The 20,029-nt window shown below is 49.2% G+C and overlaps 1 protein-coding gene across 4 annotated transcripts in view; it reads right to left on the reverse strand.

Annotated features, from left to right (window-relative positions):
- Window positions 1-246: 246 nt before the first annotated feature.
- Window positions 247-20,029, reverse strand: part of Xpnpep1 (X-prolyl aminopeptidase 1) — a 49,334-nt gene continuing 29,551 nt past the window's right edge. For all 4 annotated transcript variants that reach the window (XM_038331432.2, XM_038331442.2, XM_038331427.2 and 1 more), the window contains 14 exons: window positions 19,177-19,272; window positions 16,905-16,986; window positions 14,807-15,017; window positions 13,543-13,632; window positions 12,558-12,608; window positions 11,365-11,423; window positions 11,200-11,277; window positions 9,383-9,454; window positions 8,083-8,143; window positions 6,782-6,851; window positions 5,796-5,969; window positions 5,141-5,217; window positions 4,268-4,366; window positions 247-781 (listed from right to left, as the gene is read on the reverse strand). In XM_038331432.2, coding sequence (XP_038187360.1) covers window positions 653-781; window positions 4,268-4,366; window positions 5,141-5,217; window positions 5,796-5,969; window positions 6,782-6,851; window positions 8,083-8,143; window positions 9,383-9,454; window positions 11,200-11,277; window positions 11,365-11,423; window positions 12,558-12,608; window positions 13,543-13,632; window positions 14,807-15,017; window positions 16,905-16,986; window positions 19,177-19,272 — 1,349 coding nt within the window. In that variant the 3' untranslated portion in view covers window positions 247-652. The remainder of the gene's footprint in view (window positions 782-4,267; window positions 4,367-5,140; window positions 5,218-5,795; window positions 5,970-6,781; window positions 6,852-8,082; window positions 8,144-9,382; window positions 9,455-11,199; window positions 11,278-11,364; window positions 11,424-12,557; window positions 12,609-13,542; window positions 13,633-14,806; window positions 15,018-16,904; window positions 16,987-19,176; window positions 19,273-20,029) is intronic.

Consider the following 20,029-nt stretch of genomic DNA (forward strand, 5'->3'; position numbering starts at 1 on the left):
TCTGCAGATTCCCCAAGGCCTAAATCACTGGCCCACAAAAATGAACTCAATGGCATTCTACAGACTTTCAGTGTCTTGTTCCTTGTTTGGGCATTTTTTGACTTATTGGTCTTTTGCTTGTTTGATTTTCATTTTGGTGTTTTTGTGGAGTGGGGGTCCGTGAGTTTATCCTGACCAGCAGCTGTGGAAATGAGCTTGCCTGACTTACTGGGAGAAGCACCTTGGGGAAATACGGACAAAACAAAGCAGAGTTTAGATGTTTTTATTCACTGACCGGAAGAGGGTCTCAAGAACATCAAGGTGACCATGACTGATACACTAGCACCTGGAACGAGACCATCATGGAGCACTCAGTGTTCACCATCACTGGCCAGGGGGTTCAGGTGCCTCCCCCTTGTCAAGTCTTCCGCTTTGTGGGGCCCCTCCTTCTGGTGTAGCAATTTTATTCTTGGCTCATTCTCAACAATTAAAAATTCATAAAAGACTGTTTGCAAGAAAATATCAAAGTGGGTAAGAAGAGTTTCAGTTCTTCTTAGTGTCTAAAAGTAAAAAGGGGAGTCGGGAGGAAGAGGTAAGGAGAAAGAAGTCGGGGTCTGCTGTGTTTCCTCCTTCCCCCAGAGCATCCTTGAAACGACTGCAGGCCAGGGCGGTCTCAATGCTGCTTGGAGATAGGCTCTGTCTCTCTGAGAAGCCACTCGAGAGCTTCCTGGCGGCCCTGTATCTGCAGCTCCTTCCCGATCACATCCCTGCAGGTCTGGTGGTAACTGTTGAGCCAGTCACACTGCGGGGAAGAAGAAGGACACCACACTGTCACTAAGAAGCTACACAGGCCAACAGGCCTAGGTGCTATGGTCACAGCTGAGAGGAGAAACACAAAACCTTGTCCTTTTGCTCCTAGATTCCCCATGTCCATCTGCTTCCCCGGGAACAGATGGGCTGCATTGCTTCTGGTGAAATGATCCCTCAAGAGTATAGTGTGCCAGCCTGAACTAGCAATGACTGTGAGGGAACCAAAAATAACCTGGCGGTGAGCCAAGGTACTGGGCTTGGCAGAGCGATGCATAACTGGGGCTTCCCCTTGTCAGGACACCTGGAAGCCATGTCCACAGATGCTCACAAGGGATGGGATCGCGTCACTGAGCTAGAAACCATGTGCACAGACGCTCACAAGGGATGGGACCACGTCACTGAGCTAGAAACCATGTGCACAGACGCTCACAAGGGATGGGACCACGTCACTGAGCTAGAAACCATGTGCACAGACGCTCACAAGGGATGGGACCACGTCACTGAGCTAGAAACCATGTGCACAGACGCTCACAAGGGATGGGACCACGTCACTGAGCTAGAAACCATGTGCACAGACACTTACAAGGGATGGGACCACGTCACCGAGCTAGGTGCTCCTTAACAAGCCATGCGGACTTAACCCTGACCTACCTCAGGGTACTGACAGACAACTGTAAAGATGCCCGCCGAGACCAGGCGCTCCTCAGCTTCCTGTCCTACACCTTCTAATGCTAAACAAGGGAGCATCAGCCAAGCCCAGGTAGCTCTGGTCTGCACAGTGTCTAGAGGATACAAAGCCTCTGGTGGTCAAGGACGATGGTTCTTCAGAGCAGAGCTTGAAACACGCTTTCCTTTACTTTCAGCCCCTGTAGAATATGCCTCCATAGCCAAATATTTTTTTAAAGGATTAAAGAGTAGATGCTGACAGAACTTGGTGCCGGGAAACTGCTACCTCCGGACCTGATATCAGAAGGTCCGTGGCAGGCACAAAGGGTGAAACCCCCTCTGCTGGGACTGGTGGGAAAAGGAAAAGGAAATAAAGGAAGTGAGGACAATGTCCACAGGACAGAGTGGACCATACACCTGACTGGACCAAGGCTCGTGAGGCTAACGTTGCCTTTGGTCTGGCTGAAGCAACTGAGAAACATGATGTTCAGGGAGGCTGTGTTATTACAAAGGAGCTGGCTTCCAGGAATGGTCTGAACCAGGTACCAAAACCTGCCTGAGAGACCAAGGTGGACATATAAACCAAAGGGAACAGATGGGGTACTGTCATCAACAGGCTCTCAAGAGCCAGGGCCATAATGCCCACTGATAAAAGCAAACTAGCCCTGCCACAAGCTGGGGAAGTAGTAGTGAGGGTGTCTGTCTGTGTTTGCAGCAAGTCAAACAGAGCTACAGGCTGCCGGCAGTGGATCAGCTCAGTAGTGAAGGGGGTGGCCTGTTATAACCTTGGGGACAAAGGGACACTCCAGAGCCCATTTGGTTGAGGGATGAGAGAGACAAGACAATGCAAACTGACTCAACAGGACCTGGGCAATACCCCATGGCCCTGTCGTCTGCAGGAGACCAAATTCTCATCAGATTATGGTCCTCTGCTGCCATCTGGTGAAAAGATAGACCTACTCCAACAAACCCCTAAAGGGACAGTCAAGGGCGGGCTGATACCAAAGTACAATGAGCAGGTATTTTAAAAGCACAAAGAACAAACCTTGCTTTGAGCTATTACCATTTCTTCAGAAAAAAAAATGGTGTCCTAGCCTGTGAGGTGCTATATAAGAAAGGGGCCTTTGCTAAAATAGTGACAGTACTCTGCCTGCTATGACAAACACTGTTGGCTATAGCCACGGAAACTTGATAAGACCCAAAGAAAGAGTAGCTGTCCTCAATAATCCTGTAGCGATTTGGCCAGGCAAGCTGTATAAATAGCCACTGGACACGGTGGATCCCAGTGATCTGTGTCCGGTGTCACAAAGTGGGTTGTGAGTCTTATTAGTAAAACTCTTTCGGAATAAAACAGCCTAGCTTCACTTTTCCTCATCCATTACTTCCCTGGATAAAGTGGAGCATCACCTGGGACAAATACCTCCTGGTTACATGTGGTCAGGGCAACTGTGCAGCCTTGGGCTTCGAGAGTCCCTTAATAAGGCCCCGGAAGTGTAGCCAAAGGATGCTACAAGAGACACGGTCCCTACGGGACACAAAGCTTCTAAGCAAGCGGCTCTCAGGCCACTGAGCGCTCATGCTCCCTCCTCCCACCGCATCACTGGGGAGCACAGGGCTCCTGAGCTGCAGATGAAGAGCACAGGACGACAGGCTGCTGTTTGGCTGAGCATCCTGTTCTGAATCTAGCTACAGTCTGAATAAACCAGGATCGCCAGGACCCTTCAGTGTTCTGTAAACACAAGTGCTGGCTGAACCACAGGCACCATGATCAGAAAGAGGAGCCCGAGCACACAGGAAAGTTAAGCTAAACAGGAAGTGGATGAACTTCCTCAGTGAAGCACATGTTAAATGAAAAACAGGTTTCTAGCTGGGTGAGCCCCACTCTACAGCCTCCCTGGAGAGCGAGCACCTGAGCCTCAGGCTCCCTCCTCTTCAGTGCTGAGGATGCCCAAGCAGACCCCACTGAAGAGCTGCCCTGCGTCCAGAAGGGCACCGGTGCCCTGGGGAGGGCGGTGGCTTCTCTCAGGAGCCAACCGTCATATCCTCCAGCGACTCTTCATGCTTTTCCTGACTCAAGGCCTCATCTGTCACCTGGTTCTCGCTGGGACTTCTCCCCTGCCATGGAGTTTATGTCCTGCTCTCCAACTTCCTGGATGAAAACCTGTTTGTCTCTGTCTGGCTAATTGTTTCTGCCCTTCCAGGCTCCTGCCCTGACTGTTTGTTCCTCCGTATGTGGCGTTACTCTGAGGCTACGGACCCTTCAGAAGATGGGGTCCACTAGCTGGCAGGTGCAGGTCATTACGGGCAGGTCTTCAAAGGTCATGGCTGGTCCCTGGGTCTAGTCTTTCTCACGACTTCCTGGTCCACTGTGACAATGAAAACTCTGCCACACATTCCCGTCATCATGAGGTCATCATGACGTCATCATGAGGTCTGCCTCCGCTCCTCACACCCATGGACCATTCCTCCATGCCCTCCCCACAGGATGACCTCAAATCTCCTGAAACTGAGCCAAAGCAAACCTTTTCCAAAAGCTGTTTCTGTCTTTTCTTGAGGACACGAAAGTAGCTGGTACCCTGCCTCAGTGCCCCTAAGCAGGACGAGTGGAGCTGTTTCTCATGAACGGCAACAGCCCACTGTGCCTACCCATGAGCACTAGGGCCCCACAGTCGGCGGAGCAGGACTACCTCTGCGCAGAGCCCAGCACACACCGGCAGGACTTGACACATACTTCACCTCTAAATGGTACCATGGGAAACCACCCCTCCTACTAACATTTCCCCCAAACTTGCACCCCAAGATGCCCCATTACCTCTTTATCAGTAAGAGAATCCACATCTATCATTTTGGTCTGGATGGGAACCAAAGTTAGAGGTTCAAAGGTCAGGCTTCCTCGGTTATTAAAATTATACTGTAGGACCAGAGAGGAAACAGCAGGTTACACTCCCCTTAGTGCAGTGAATGGCTGAGCTTCCCCCACCAAGCCCAGCGCCCCTCAGAGAAATGTGTTCGTGGAAGCTGATCACTGAACGCCAGGGCACCACCTTCACACAATACTCGCAGTGCAGATAATAGCACTTGCCACCCGCCCCTGTGGGCGCATCTCTGAGTTTTAAACAGCGGTACTGAGCGCTCCCGCTAGACAGGCCCATAGAGCTACTGTGTGTTATGATGGAGAAGGCAGGAACAGGACATGACAGTGTCTGGACTTGGGGAATCTCTGGTTTGGGTTCTTGAGAGTCTACTGGGATATAAACCATCCAAATAAGCTAGCCGTCTGGTCTATGTTATCCTATTTACTAAGCTTTTTGTTTTTGTTTTTCAGTTCTGTGTGAATAAGAAGACAACTCCCCACTGTGTAGGTCCCAGGGATCAAACTCAGGTCGCCAGGCTTGGTGACGGGGCCTCCACCCACACTCATTCACTATTGATTTTATTATTATTCTTCGACAGTGCTGTGGACTTAGGACCTCGCTTGTGCCTGGCCAGGGCTCTGCTGCTGAGCTACAGCCTCTGCCCCCTTCAGGTTTCACAGAGGAGAGAAGCTTCCGGTAAATCCCCTGGTCTAGGTGAAAGGAAGCTCCATTTTGGACCCATTATGGTACATTTTTGGTTCCAAAGACAAAAATATTTATCTCCCCACAAAAAGAGCAGGAAATCTTTAAGCAAATAAATGAACACCCACCTTGGTCTTCACAGGAACCACAAGAACAACATTCTCAATGCGGATCCCAAAAGCCCCATCTTCATAATACCCTGGCTCTAGAACAAACAACTCAGTGAGAGGCAGTCCACAGGAGACACAAGGAGAAGAGAGGGGGAAGGGCCCACCCCAGCACACTAAGGGAGAGGGGGGAAGGGGCCTACCCCATCCACTCTGAAGGAGAGAGGGGGAAGGGGCCACCCCATCCATCTTCTCCCACTTAGCCCCATCCTACAGGCATTTAGGTACAAGTAGACGGGTTCTCAAGTCCTGAACCGTGACCACAGGCAGAGCACAATAATGGGGACCTGCTACAAGATACACACTGTGTATCCACAGGACACAGTGATGCAGCCCTAAGCTCGCTTTACAAACACTGGGAAACAGGAGCTAGCAGAATAGGGCATATCCAGTATGACCTTCAAGGCAAACAAAATGTCTACACCTATAAAAGACCATACTGCTTAAATTCTTATCCAGACCTCAATCTTTCTAAAATGAACCCAAATTACTCTGATAATTGAAAAAGGCTGTATTAATTCAAGATGATCTGGGGCGGGGGAGCTGAGGGAAACCTATTACCAATTTTCTTTAAAATAACTGAGAAGCATATGCCCTGTGCACGAGGGGCACCTACCATCAGTGACAATCATGCCGGCTTCCAAGGGCTCATCAGAGAATGTTTTATAACTAATGCCACAAGGACCCTCATGAACATTCAAAAACGACCCAACGCCGTGTCCTGTCCCGTGCAGGTAATCCAGGCCAGAGTCCCACAGAGCTGACCGTGCAAAGGAGTCTAGCAGGTGACCTGGAAGACAAAGGGTCACCTGATATTTGCAAAGCACTTTAGAGATTAGATGTACTATGTTTGACTTCACGAAGGTGAAACAGAAACCAAAAGTTACTGAAGAGTTCCGGTTTAAGCTCAGCACAAGGAAGAACTTTCTAACAACAGAAAATACTGAAAAGCCAGTCAGAGCTCAGTCTAAAGCCAGAGGATCGTTTGCACCAGCAGGCTGGGGGATGGACACATTCTTACAGATTAAGGCTGTAATGGGTGACGTGGCCAATCCTTTCTGGGAGCTCAGGGTGTCAGAATTACAGACACAAGAGTCTTCCCAGACTACAAGCATGGCAGGCATGAACAATGAAAAGACCAAGTCTAAGGGAGGTAGATAAGTGTGTGCCCACCCGCCAGAGTCCAGGTCTGGGTCCTGCAACTGCAGTCCAAGGCCCCACCCACCAGTAACTAGAGCAGAATACACCTCAAGTCAGGATCTTAGCAACATAAATCCAACAAGGGCCATCAAAGGAGGTGTTGGCCCCAAAGTGAAGACAGACAGGAGGCTCCCCACGCCAGCCCTGAGGCCTCTGGGCCAGGCTTGCCCCCAGGTGTCAACCACTTCTGTTACTGGTCATAACTAACATGGGGAACCACCCTAAGCCTGGCTCTTGGGGACCAGGGGTGGGGGCGGGGGCACTCACTCCATGGAGTATCCTGCATATCCTAGCTGGGCCAGAACTGCACTAACGAAACAAAATGAAGGATACATTTTTCTCTACACAAATTTAGACATGTTTGAGCCCTGTGCCTGCCGTGTCAGAGAACGAACCACCTACCTTTGGTTCCCGTGGGGAAAACGGCTGCGCTCACAGCTATGTGACCTTTGAGGACATATGTGAAGCATTCCTGCCAGAAAAAAAAAAAAAAAAAGAAAAAAAACTGAAACCCCAGAAGGCAGCTGCAGGAGACAGGTTGAAACCCTGAAAGTCTTCCAGCACTTCAGAACGCCTTGCCTGCTAGTGTCTAGCAATACTACAGAGAACATCAGAGTGATTTCAAAAACACCACTTTAACGGCCCAGTCTCAGGCCAATTTGCCAGAAAATTCATAAAATCAAACTTAAAGCAGGAGAAAGACCTAGCCTTCCCCTGAAGCCTCTGACACACACTATCGGGAAGACGCGAGACAGTAATAATAGTCACAGCAGTCAGCACACCCTGCAGGATAGAGGCACTGCAGCACCATGCAAGCTACCACTCGCAGGTGGCAGCACTGGCCTGGCAGCCAGGTCTCTGGGCTTCTCACCACCACGCTATCCTCAGGTGCCCAGACAAGGAAAGCACTGCCTGGAAGACCAAGGGTTTGCCAGAGGGTACAAAGGAGGACTGGTACCCAAGCCTCCTCCATCTGATCACAGCAAACAAGGCCCAGAATCCTCCGGGTCGGGGTGGCTGCAAATGGCAAACCAAGGCACCAAGACCAAGAAAGCTATCCAGCACGCCGTGTAAAACCCTTCTCGTCAGACAGACCTAGCCCGCCGAGACTCAGCCTGTGCTGCCTGAGCACACGGTCAAGGCTCCCAGGGCCTCATTGCAGCCAGGAAGTGGCCACTGCTGTGCTCACATTTAGAGACAATGAACAAGTTGTTCAAGGCCACTGAGTCTGAGTTGGTAACAGGAGGTCCAAGCAAGGTCCAGAGCCCTGGCAGGAATCTCTCCACCTCAGTTCTATGCTGCCTTCCTAACTGGTCAAAGCAGAAACGGAACAGTGTCCACCAGTCCACAAAGTCCCTTGAGAGGGGAGCTGTAAACAAGAATGCTGACCTTGAAAAAAATTAGAAGTGGCTTTCAGAACCCAGTCGCGGACACTGCTGATACCCCTCCCCCGGAAGAGAAGGCCAGAGCTGTCTGAAGCTGAACTTGACTGCTTTGACCTTAGCAGCATGCTTTTAAATTCCCTCCAAATGTCCTACCCGCCAATAATTAATTACACAGATCTCATAAAACCGATAAGCCTGACTCCACAAAAATGAGTGCTTTACTACCCGGTTATAATTTTTATTTATTTATGCAGCCCCTTTGATAAAAGCGATGTGTTTTTAGGAAGGCGGAGGCCTGGAGCTTCTCCTTCACATCACCTTCTCATAGGCCGTAGGGGTCCCAAAGTGCATGGTCCGGGTCACATCTGTGGTTCCGTCCCTTTCAAAAGTAGAAGGAAAAAAGAAAGTTTTTTCAGTCAAAGCAAGCTTTTCTCAACCGTGAAACAGACGGGTGCATGGAGAAGCCATACACACAGCACTGGTGGGAACCGCACAGGAAAACCCACTCTGGAAAACCGCTTAGCTGAAAGGTTAAGCAGGCACCATCTGAGTCACAGCCCGACTCCTAGACATACCTCAGGAGAACCGGAAAGGTGTGCCTGTACTCATACACGGATTGTCTGGGCAATGGCTGGACAACCTTACAGATTTGAATGGATGAATTATATCTCAATAAAATTGTTATAAAAATAAGACAAAGTGTGAAGGCAAAAAAATGGGCCCTGATAGACACTATTCTTAGTCACACAGTGAGGCACTCCATGAGACAGCCATCACCGGGTAATGACAAAAAGGGAAGAGACCAAGTACACCGAGGCTTGTAGCAAGTACTTGTAGCAAGAAAGCCAAAATCCATATCCTGCTACTGGAGAGCAAAGGGATTATTGAACCAAGACCCTAAAAATGCCCACTAGCTCACATTAATCACACCAAAAATATAATTTCCAGAATCTTCCCATGAAATTCAGAAAAATCAGGAATTTCTGCTATGACCAAAGGATCCCAACATGTTCCAAGACCAGTCGCAGTCCCCCGGAACTGGCTTCCAGCTGCGGTGGGGAAAGGCCTTTCTAAGCACACAGTGCAGTGTCTACTCTGGCTGCTCTCGGGATTCAGCATGAGATGCGAGCAAAGTTCAGCTTTCTTCTGGGAAAAAGAAAAGATGCTGAAGTGGATGGGTGTAAAGGTGGCCAGACAAGTTTAGAGGTGGGGGGCAGGTCCCCTTTTCAAAGTCTGACATTCAGAATTAGTCTTACTTCCTCGGGCCCCAAGGCTGCTCCGAGCAGGAGCTGGCAGGCCGCTCTCTGGAGTAGAGCAGAAAACTCCACAATCGCTCCCAAGGAGCATGTTAGTCCGCGTGCTGATTTCATAATCTACCAAGTTATTGCCAAGGACTACATAGCGCCATCATCCTTCATAGAAACAGCCACAACTGGGCTTTCTCAATGAAAGGTCAAGAAACAAAGAAACACGACAGAACCCATCCATCAGTGACCGGCGAGGGATGGGTGAGCAGCTGGGTGTACTCAGCCAGAGCACAGCTTGTCCACCTCCTCACAATTTGGCCCTGAACTGAGGAACTGAGTCTCAAGTTTGACAGCAGCCTTGGTTTACTTACTTGTATTGAGCACCCGAGTCAATGAGGTACACCTCATCCAGGGACAGGGTCCTGTTTGTCTCAGGAACAGGCCTAATAATCAAAAAATTAGTTATTCCAAAAACATAATCACTTGGTAAATCTGAGAGGGTATGAACATTGTAAGCTACTACTTTTTTCTTTTCTTTCTTTTTTTTTTTTTTTTTGGTGTTTAAAGAGGAACAGAAGAAGAACAGTTCTATTTATGTCTAGAACAATAAGTGAGAGATGACTTTAAGAGAAGAATCAATAGAACCCATGTGGCTGCAATCCTCAGAAGGCTGAGGCAGAAGGACTATAAATTAAGACAAGCCTGAGCTACAGTGAGTCCCTACCCCAAACAACAAACAGACAACATACAAAACCTGACAGAGGAAGCAATGAGTCTAAGCTTGGATTCCAGGGATGGGAAGCAAGAGCCAAGGTCCATGATGGGCTCACTACTCTTAGGACTCCATACCCCGCCCAGGAATCTCTTTGCTAAGAGACCCTACCTTCCCCTGAGGGGAAAGGAGCGGATGGGGAAACTTCTACACTCTTCAAAGATCAGGAGGTTCTTTGTGAAAAGTGACCAGACAGTACCACTGTGCTGGGAAACGTCCAAAGAGAAGACAGCATTCCAGGCCCCCACTCTGCAGGCACCACCAATCCCTCTCCAGCAATAACAAGATAAGCGACACCAGCCCAGTCTCCAGGCAGACAGCCTGCAATGAAGAAACACTGAAAGAGGAGCAAATGGTTTTGAAATTTTTATTGCTCTAATCACATGGGGGAAAAAATCCACCATGAAATTCATCATTTCAGTCAAAGCGAAATCCCTTTGGTATCTGGAGCTGGAGCTGGAGCGCTTGGTGAGAGAGTGGTGGTCACATCTGCGAGTATCTCCCGCGCACAGCTTTGAACTCTATCCCAAGACTAACAGCTCTAAAAGCAATCATTTAAAAGGGAGAAGAGTCTAACCCAGCTATAGCCCAGAGCCGACTGCACATGAAGACAGAGAAGGACCAGTGCCAAATGCCCTACATGGAGCGAAAGCACTGAGATGGGTAAGCTGATGTCTACACCTAATTACATTTCCTACATCACCAGCAGAGCCCAGATCGGGAGTACAGCAATGCTCCTGCCTCAGAGTTCAGGGAGCCTCAGCTCTGTGGGTCCATGGACTCTCACAGATCATATGCTAGAGAGGAAAGGAAGGAAGGGAGGGAGGGAGGGAGGGAGAGAGGGAGGGGAAACGAGATTGGGATGCTGGCTTCAAGGCCAGAGTCAGGGAGAGATGGCTCTGCTACCCAGCATCTCACAACCCACAACAGGCTGGCCCCACAGTTAGCAGTGCACTTTGGACATTGGCTGTGGTGCTCACACAGGATAGACAAGAACATCAAGAAGCCTGCTACTACCAGAAAAGAAGCTCAAGAATTCAGTCAAGATACAAGGGTTATAGAGACAATTTCTGGGCCTCAGAATGGAAATCTGGTTAGGTGTGGTAGCTCATCCCTGTCATCTCAAGCTGATGCAGGAGGATCACCATGAGGTGGAGGGCAGCCTAGATTACGTAGTAAGTTCCAGACCAGCCTGAGCTACAGGGTGAGAACCTATCTCAAAAACTGTTAACGTTAACAGCAAACAAGTAAGAAGAAACCCGAAAAGGCAGAGGCTTGAGGACTCAGGAAACACAGCCTCTGGGATCTTATCTCCCCTCCTTCAACCTCCACAGACACAGCAGTGGGCACGAGCCTCCCCTGCTCAGGCTGCTGTACAAAGCCAGGCCTGTGCTTCTGGCCGTCTGCATGCCTTACGCATAGTGGATGATGGCGCCGTTGGGTCCCGTACTGGAGATCGTTGGGAAGCTCAGGTCCACAAAGTCAGCCTGTTGCCTGGAGCAGACACAGAGCAGGGTCAGTCAGGGCTTTCACTGTGCTCATCCAGCACACGGTCCACAGGTCTTCTCCACAAATACTCACCTTCGAAATTCCTCGGCTTTGTCAGCAGCGGAGATCTCAGTTACGCCACCTTTGGGAACCTACAAGAAAGCGTGCTTATGAATCATCACTGAGGGAGCCCCGTGCTTCAGTCATAAAAAGAGCGTACATTCGATGCTTGGCTTTTCCTCAGTTCCCACAGCCCAAAGGCCCACACTTCAGGATATACTGTGTCTCCTCTCTAATAAGGAGGGAACGTTGGCAGGCTCTCGACAAAGCTATCTGAAGAAGGGTCCCTAGTTAACTTCCCCCTGAACAATTTTGTGACAGCATTATATCCCCAAATCTCCCCAAATGCCATACATCTAAATTTAAAATCTCAAAAGCATTCCCTACTAGGCAACTATCCTAAGGCCAATTATCCTGGAGGAAGAAAAGGGATAAGTGCAAAGATACTACAGGTTATAACAATCAAAAGCAAGAAGGATATGTAAGTAAAACAATCTGGCACTGGATGCAATGCAGGCACCACGTGGAGTTTTTCTTAAGGCAGCAAAACACACAGACAATGCTCACAGTACATGGTTCTAAGAGTAAAATAAACAAAACACAAAAATCTAGCTATATACTACAAGAAAAAATATGATTTCCAAAGAAGACTAGCTGGCAGCATGGAAGAACTCAATATAGTCCCTGCTGATGACTAGCTGGCCGTAAACGGTCACACTAGAACTCAGTAGAGTCCCCGTTGCAGGTCTGCTGGCTCCTGTCATTCACTGGAGCATGGTGCTGTTTAGCAACAGCACAAAGAAAGCAACCTTTTCTCAGCTCCATGCATGGTTGGGCAAGAAATTAATGGCAGGAGTCAATTTAATTATGAAAAGTTTCATGGCTTAAAGTTCAAAATGTACACACTAAGACAGCTTTACGCCCAGTGTAAGTAGGTGGCCTGTAATTCAGGAAAGGCCACTTTTCCTCCCAGTGAAATTCCACTTAATTATCACTGTCTACACAAAGGAGCTCCTCTCTACAACACCACAGTGGTAGAATTCTTTCTTTTTCACAGAATTTATCAACATGTGTATGCACAAAGTTACAGAACACTATAGGAGAACACTAACGCCAACTAAGGCCTTCGGCCACAAGAGCCCAGGGGAGGCCACTGTGTTGTATCAAGAAGTGTTGATATCTAGGAGTGTTCTAGTGCCATGTGCTCAACAAGGATAAAAACCAACCTCTTTCTCCAGCCAGTTGAAGAGTTCACAGAGGGCAATGGCATCCTTAATCTGTGCAAACAATAGAGTCAGTGATCAGACTCAGAGCCCAGTCCTGTGGCCACCCTCCCAGGACTGCGTCCCACAGCCAAACAATCCAGGGGCACTCAGGTTCCCGGAAGCCCTCTGCAGGAAGCCCTTCCCACTACTGGGAGAAAAAAACTGAGGAACAGTCAGGAGTGGCCCTGCCTGAGCACACAGGCAGCTCCTCTAACCAGTGAAATCCACCCTGCATGGGCCAGGAGCGATGAGCTGTGGCCAGCCTCTGCCAACCTCAGATCTTGCTTCCCTGACCTGCCTACACACAATCTGTTTCTTTATCAATACACCACAGCCTCATTACCCACACTATCATCAGGGCCCCCTCACAGTGTGTGTGTGTGTGTGTGTGTGCGCGCGCGCATGTGCACATACACATGCACATTGTGTGTTTAATGTTTATAGTTGTTTTGCCTCATGTATGGCTATGCACCATGTGTGCCTAGTGCCCAGAGTTGAAAAGAGGGTATCGGAACCCCTAGAAATGCAATTACTGACAGTTATGGGGATGGCATGTAGGTTCGGTACTGGCAATCAAACCTAGGCCCTCCAAAAGAACAGTCAGTGCTCTTTAGCCACTGAACCATCTCTTCATCCTTCTTCCTTTGTATTTTGTATTAAACTTCATAAGAATTTAACACATCCAATTTTATTGTTTTTGTTTTTTGAGACAGTCCACCATACATCTGACACTGGTGTCAAATTCATAATCCTCCTCACAAGTAGTTAGGATTATAGGCCTGCATGCCCAACGTAATAGTTTATTTCATTCTCCCACTGACTCTGGAAGACCAGAGGTCCAGAGAGATTCTGAACCTGTGCCAGGCCCGGGGCCTCACAGATGGGGAGGGAGCAGGACCCTTCTGTCCACCCCCATCCTATTTCCTGGACCAGCTGCTCTACTTACATGAGCGCGCCGCATGCCTTCAGACTCAGTGGCGTTCTTCACTGCTTTGGCAATGCAGATGGGTGTGTAAGGCATACAGCAGCGATGATCCTGGGGCACAGCACAGGAAGTGAGACACAGAGTCTGCTCAACAGCCAGAACAGCACACACTTGGAGGGAAATCATCTGAAGAGCTCCACTTGGGACCCGGCAGCTGTCCTCTGGAGCCTGGAGGCCTGCCACTTTGTTTGATGCCCTGAGCATGCTCAGCACAGCTTGAGCTCACCCAAAATAAGTTAAATACATCAAATGGGGCATCTCCCACCACTCCTCACTCTTTGCGGCTGCCGGCCTGTCACAGCAGAGGATTGCTGTCCAAGCCTCGTAGCTGTGGCTGGAGCTCACCATCTTCTCAGAGCTGGGAAAAGGAACCTTGCTGTTTTGGGGGTGGAGGGGACATCTGCAAAAGGACTCCTGCTCTCCGGCTCATCACTGTGCTTTCTCTCAGCTTGCACATTCTGCCCACACCACCGTTCTCACACACTCCTCAGGAAACAAACGTTCAGCTCTGAGGAGGTGAGTGGCAGGACAGAGACTCAGTGGCGCAGTGGCAGGCCTGCTTATGACAGATCTGGGCTCCTGCCAAGAGCCCTCGGCTGAGCGTGTCCAAGCCCTCTTATCTATCAAGGGTCCGGGGCCCAACAGTAGAACGAGCAGCTGAAGGGGTGTGGGTTCCAGTCCTGCTCCAGATTCTAACCAAAGTGAAACAACAGGTCCTGGCCGGTCCCCAGCAAGGACCCAGTGAAGGGCAGAGCTGCCACTACCATGTGTTGTTCTTAAGACAAACCCTCCACTCCCCAGCCTCTCTGGGCCTTGAATCTGTATCTAAAACATGGGGAAGAAAGAGGTATGTGCTGGGAAGTATACCCCAAAATTCAGGTTCCTATGCTGCCTTCACCCTTGCCACTTACCACCTGCACACCTCACTCTTTCTGTACTTTATGTGAAAAAATTTTCACGACAGCATCGTCTGCACTACTTAGAGTAACTGCTGCGAACACAGCTATTTCTAAGTAAGCCTAAGTACCAATGTGTGCCACCTCAGATCACCTTTCATGCCACACCCTGGACGAGTTTAAAGGGCTCACACTCTCCACTCTAGGCTCCAGCTCTGGGCTCATCCAGAGACCACAGCCCAGAGCCCATGCCTCTGCTCCAGCTGTGTATGACATCAGAACCACAAGGGGGCCACCAGGCTGAGATGGCCCTGAGCGAGGCCACTTACCTTGGGGATGGCGTCGCTGACAGCATAGCTGGCTTTGTCACTGAGCCACACTTTCTCCCGTGGGGAGAGATCAGAACACAGGGTCCTGAGCTCACTCAGGATGGACTTGTAAGGAAGCACCTGGATTTTATATTCGGCCTCCAGGCCCACGTCAAGGAGCAGGTGCTGCTTCACAGCAGGTGCATCGATGCGGTCCCCATCAATGAAGAGCCTGCCGGGGCCAGGGAAGACCACAGAGAAGGGCCACACATGAGTAGGCTCACACCTCTGTACTCAGCACCAAACAGCTTCTCCTCTTTCTCTGCTGCCTCCCCGAACCCTGCTGTCCCATCTGCATTTCCTTCCCTGTAAATGCTGTCATCATCCAGCCAACTCTCTAGGCCAGCAACTGGCCCATGGCTTTGATGCCCCTTCTTCGCACTCCCCACCTCCATTAACATGCTGAGACCTCCACATCACATCTGTCCAGCTCTCTGCAATCTTGCCCATCACCACCCAGAAATGGGCCACCACCACCTCTCAGCCTCCAAATTCCATCCTATTCTACAGCTACCCCGTTTTTCAATTTAGCTTCATGACTGTGCGGTCCCTTCTCATCAGGTCACTGATTAACTTCTTTTTCTGTGCTTCCTGCTCATCTTCTGGCCTTACTTTACACAGGGACCAGCTGAACGACTCCACATCCCCACACACTGCTCCTTGACACAGCCTCTCAATACCGCTCCCTCTGTGTGTTCCTCTTATTGTCCAATCCTCCTCACCCCAACATTCACCAAGACAGCTCACCTACCCTTCATTTTCAATTCAACATAATTTTCGCCAACCATCCCCTCTTACACGTCTAAACTAGGCTGTTCATATGCATTTCTATCGGCTCCTAGAGGGGTGGTCCCATTTATGCGCCTGAGTCCTTCAAGAAAAGGAGAGCTCAACTTCTCAACTATAACCCAGGACCCTGTCATTCATACTAGCACCTAACACCAGCCCATAACACAGTTTGCACCCAATAAATGGGATGCCCAAATCTGAGCAGGGTACAATGATAAATGTGTAAGAATATTTTAATGAAGCCCATTATTTTAAACAATTAAGTAAAAAAGAAAAGAGGTAAGTATGGTTTTGTGGTTGTTGGTTGCTATTGTTGCTGGCTGGTTAGTTGGTTGGTGGGTGGGTTTTGGGGGACAGGATCTCACTTTGTAGCCTGGGCAGTCCTGGGAATATGTAAACGACGATGACCTCAAACTCAGAGCCTCTGCTCTGAACTGGAATTAAAGATGTGGGCCAGCATGCCTGGTCCTGCCCTAGCTGTTTTAGCTCTCACCTGACACAGCCTATTACCATCCGAGACATGCATCTAAGCTGAGGGACTACTGTACACAAGGATTGCCGGTGGCAAGTCTCTGGGGGACTGTCTTGGTTTTCAAAGGATACAGGAGGGCCCAGCCCTCTGCAGGAGGCACCACTCCCTGGGCAGTGGTCCTGTGCAGTGTAAGAAAGTCAGCTAAGCCAGAGCCTACCTCAAGCTCCTTGAGTCCCTGCCCTGATTCCCCTCAATGATGGGCTGTGGCATGGAAGTACAAGTCCTGTCCTCCCATAAGTAACTCAGCACAAGAGAGAAGAACTAGAACCCCATACAGTAGAAAAGCAACGCCAGGAAGCCTACAAGTAAGCTCTGAAGAGATAAACTGACAAGTCAACGGAGCAAAGCACGAGGTTTCCCATATCCCTGCTGACCCTCAGAGTAACTGGGGTCGAGAGCTGCACAGCTGAGTCTACACAGCTCCCTCTGCACTGCCTCCAGAAAACCTGAGATCAAACGTGGCCTGGGGAGACTGTGCAACAGGAACCCCCCAAAGAGCCTCATGCGGCTTTGTTCTGCTGGCCTCATCTACTCACTTCTCAGTCTCCTTTACTATAAATACTTTGTGGATTCCAAGACATTTGGAGGTTCAGAGGGAAGGCAGGATAAAAACAAACACCTGTTAAGGCAGGCCAGGATGAAAGGGGAGCTCCAGAGAAAGGAGACTACCAGAACAGTGGGGTGAAGAACAGAAAGCGGAGCCTGGGGAGGAAGTTCAGGTGGGAGTCAAACACTTACATGATGGTCTCTAGTCCTACAATCGCATAGGAGAAAAAGACCGGATTGTGCTCCACGTCTGACCCTCGGAGATTGAACAGCCCTAAAAAGGAAAGCATTTTCTTAAGAATTGTTTCGGTCAGCTGTCTCAGGTAGCTGTGGGGGGAGGAAAGAGTTTCTGCTTAGAATTCGGCTCCTATCAAAGGATCCCACATCTCTCAACAAGACTGATCTGCAACTGCTGGAGCCTGCCACCTGATGGCACCAGAACTGTTTTCTATTGGCTACATTGCAAGACAGAGGAGGAAGTAGGATCAAAAACCATGAGCAGTGTTCTCCCCAAAGCTCCGAAATAGCTAACAGAGTTGTTGGGACCTGCCAAGCTCAGCTCTGCTGCATACAAACTCTGGCAACTCCCCACTCCAAAAATAAAACCAGGATACAAGCATTCTCTCTATTCCAAGGCAAATGACCTAGAACAGAAAACTGAAATGGGAGGGAATGGGGTGCTCCACTGAGCAGAGAACCGGAGGGATGTAGAGCTTCTCATTAGAGGCAGAGGAAAAGCAGTGAGTCACAAGCCTGTAGCTTAGCTACAGCGAGCCGTTCCCAGGCTGGGTGGAGGACCTGCTTTGAGCCAGGGGCCAGAGTCTGATGAGGTCACAGCACATTTGAGAAGCCTGATAGACAAGTACACAGTATAGCTCTGGTCCTGGCTGCCAGCTCTAATGCTTGTTCTCGGGAAGGCATGAGAGCAAAAAGGGCCGCGTACAAAATGTTGCTACCTCCATTTTAAAATAATCATTTCTCAGCTGGGCGATGGTGGTGCACACCTTTAATCCCAGCACTTGGGAGGCAGAGGCAGGTGGATCTCTGTAAGTTCGAGGCCAGTCTAGTCTACAAGAGCTAGTTCCAGAAAATGCTCCAAAGCTACAGAGAAACCCTTTCTCAAAAAAAAAATAAAAATAAAAAATAAAAAAAATCATTTCTCAAAGCAAAGTAGAAAAGCATCCTACTAACTTCTCATACTGACTCCTTTTTGTTTTTTTTTTTTTATTTTTTTGGAGACAAGGTCTCACTGTACAGCCCTGGCTGACGTGGAACTTGCTCTGTAGACCAGGCTGGTCTCAATCTCACAGAGGATCACTTGCCTCTGCCTCCCAAGTGCACCCCAAACTGGGCTTACCAGCTCCTTTCTAAATGAAGGTACTTGGAGCTGCTGAGGTGTGAGAGGATGGATGTCCTCCCACATCGTCACCCTTAAACTCACCAGACTATCCCTAAAAAGTAACCAGAAATACAAGACGAAATGATCAAAAACTTAAGACGTAACGTATGAGCCGTGATCGTGATGGAAGGATCATAATAAATTACAGAGAAACTGGAAATAGCCCAAAGGCCCTCCATATGGAAACTGTTAGGCAGACTGTCGTATAACCATTTGATGGAATTTTTAAAGCTTAAATTACGATTATATTTGCTCTAGCATACTGACACATTTAGAACAGCAGGCTGAATGACAAGCACACAGAAACATCAACAATGGTTGTCACTAGGTAACAGGATCATGAGTGATTTGGGCTTTCTTCTACCCTCGGTAGTTTCCATAATGGGATGTGTTTTTCTTAAATTCAAGGAGAGAAACCGTGTGTGTGTGTGTGTGTGTGTGTGTGTGTGTGTGTGTGTGTGTGTGTGTGTGTGTTTCCTCTGGTGCTGGGGTTAATTAGAGACAGCAATCACTGACATCTGACAAAGTCTGACAGACTGAAGAGGCAGGGCATATGGGGTGGGCTTTCTTCCTCCAGTGGGAAGATGCAGTGCAGGGGCCTCATCCGAGCTTCCCTGAATCAAATCCAGTCAAAATGAGACAGGAGGGAGCATTTCCATCAGAAGGGGAAGCTCTGAAGATTAAGGGGAAGGGCCTTGAGAAGAATTTTCAGTTCTTGAGTTTTCTGAGGTAAAAACTTTACTAGAAGTTTCCTTCTCTGAATACATTAGAAAACTACCTAAGCATAAAGAAAGAACGACACAGGAAACGTTCAGAAGAAATAGTCTTCCTCAGAGACAGGCCAGAGGTAGGCAGCACACCTGGATTCACCACAGCTGATTGTGGTGTCTGTGACCCCCTGCCCACCTCACGGTAATGCGTTCTCCACTGGCTAACTGGCATCTGCTCTCTCGTTTGGAGACACAGTCTGTTACAAATTCCCTCACCATTCAGAAAGCACACAGATTCCCAGAGGCCCAGGGACGAGATCAGGTAACTCCCAAGCACTGAAACCAGAGAACTCACACGCAATCTCATCTAGGGCAGTGACCACAAACCACACGATGCTTCTCTCGGCCATTTTCAACCGAAGGTCTGCAACCTTCTCCTTCCAGGAGATGCCTGCAGGAAACAAATATGCTTGTGACTCAGGCTGGGATCCCGTGAAGACAGAGGCTGCAGGGAGGGCCTGTGCCAGACACTTAGGCAGTACCACTTCTTACAGCGAGCATGCGACCTGCACAGCAGGCAGCCGAGATTGAATCCCACAGAAGAGAAATAAATGCCTCTGCAAAGCACCTTGCCTATCATGAGCCCTGACTGACTCCCCTGTACAGTGTGTCCCACGGCGTCTGTGAAGCACCTACACTTGCCAGGCAAAGGCATCTACCAGGGGTCCTGCTGCTCAATGCAGTTATGGCTCTGAAAAGACCCAGGCCTTACTCTCTTTGGACTTAGGAGCTTCAAGGCGATGCATGCAGGTAGATCAATAACTAAGTGCTCTATTATTTCAGTGCTGGTTTACTGAGCCATAGGAATACATACAAATTTCTCTGGCACAGAGATCTTGCCTGTGGAACTCACTTTACATTTCTTTGGCCCTGAGACTTGGTGCTATGACCAAAGAGCCTCCTGCAACCTAACTTACTGTGGATATTACTTCCAAATCATACTGGCCCAGTTAGGCACAGCCAAGGCCTTCCTGCTGCCCCCCAGAATGCAATGTGGCACCAGAGGAAGTCAGCTCACCATGGTAGCATCTGTAACTTGGCTCCTCACAAGCTCCCTATGAACAGCATGGACACACCTGTGTGGTACCTAGCAGTGTCCTGCCCATAGCAGGCACGCAATTGTTTGCAAAACAGAAACTTTGGCAGCA

The sequence above is a fragment of the Arvicola amphibius genome, chromosome 1, assembly GCF_903992535.2.
Source record: "Arvicola amphibius chromosome 1, mArvAmp1.2, whole genome shotgun sequence".
NCBI classification, from domain to species: Eukaryota; Metazoa; Chordata; class Mammalia; order Rodentia; family Cricetidae; genus Arvicola; species Arvicola amphibius.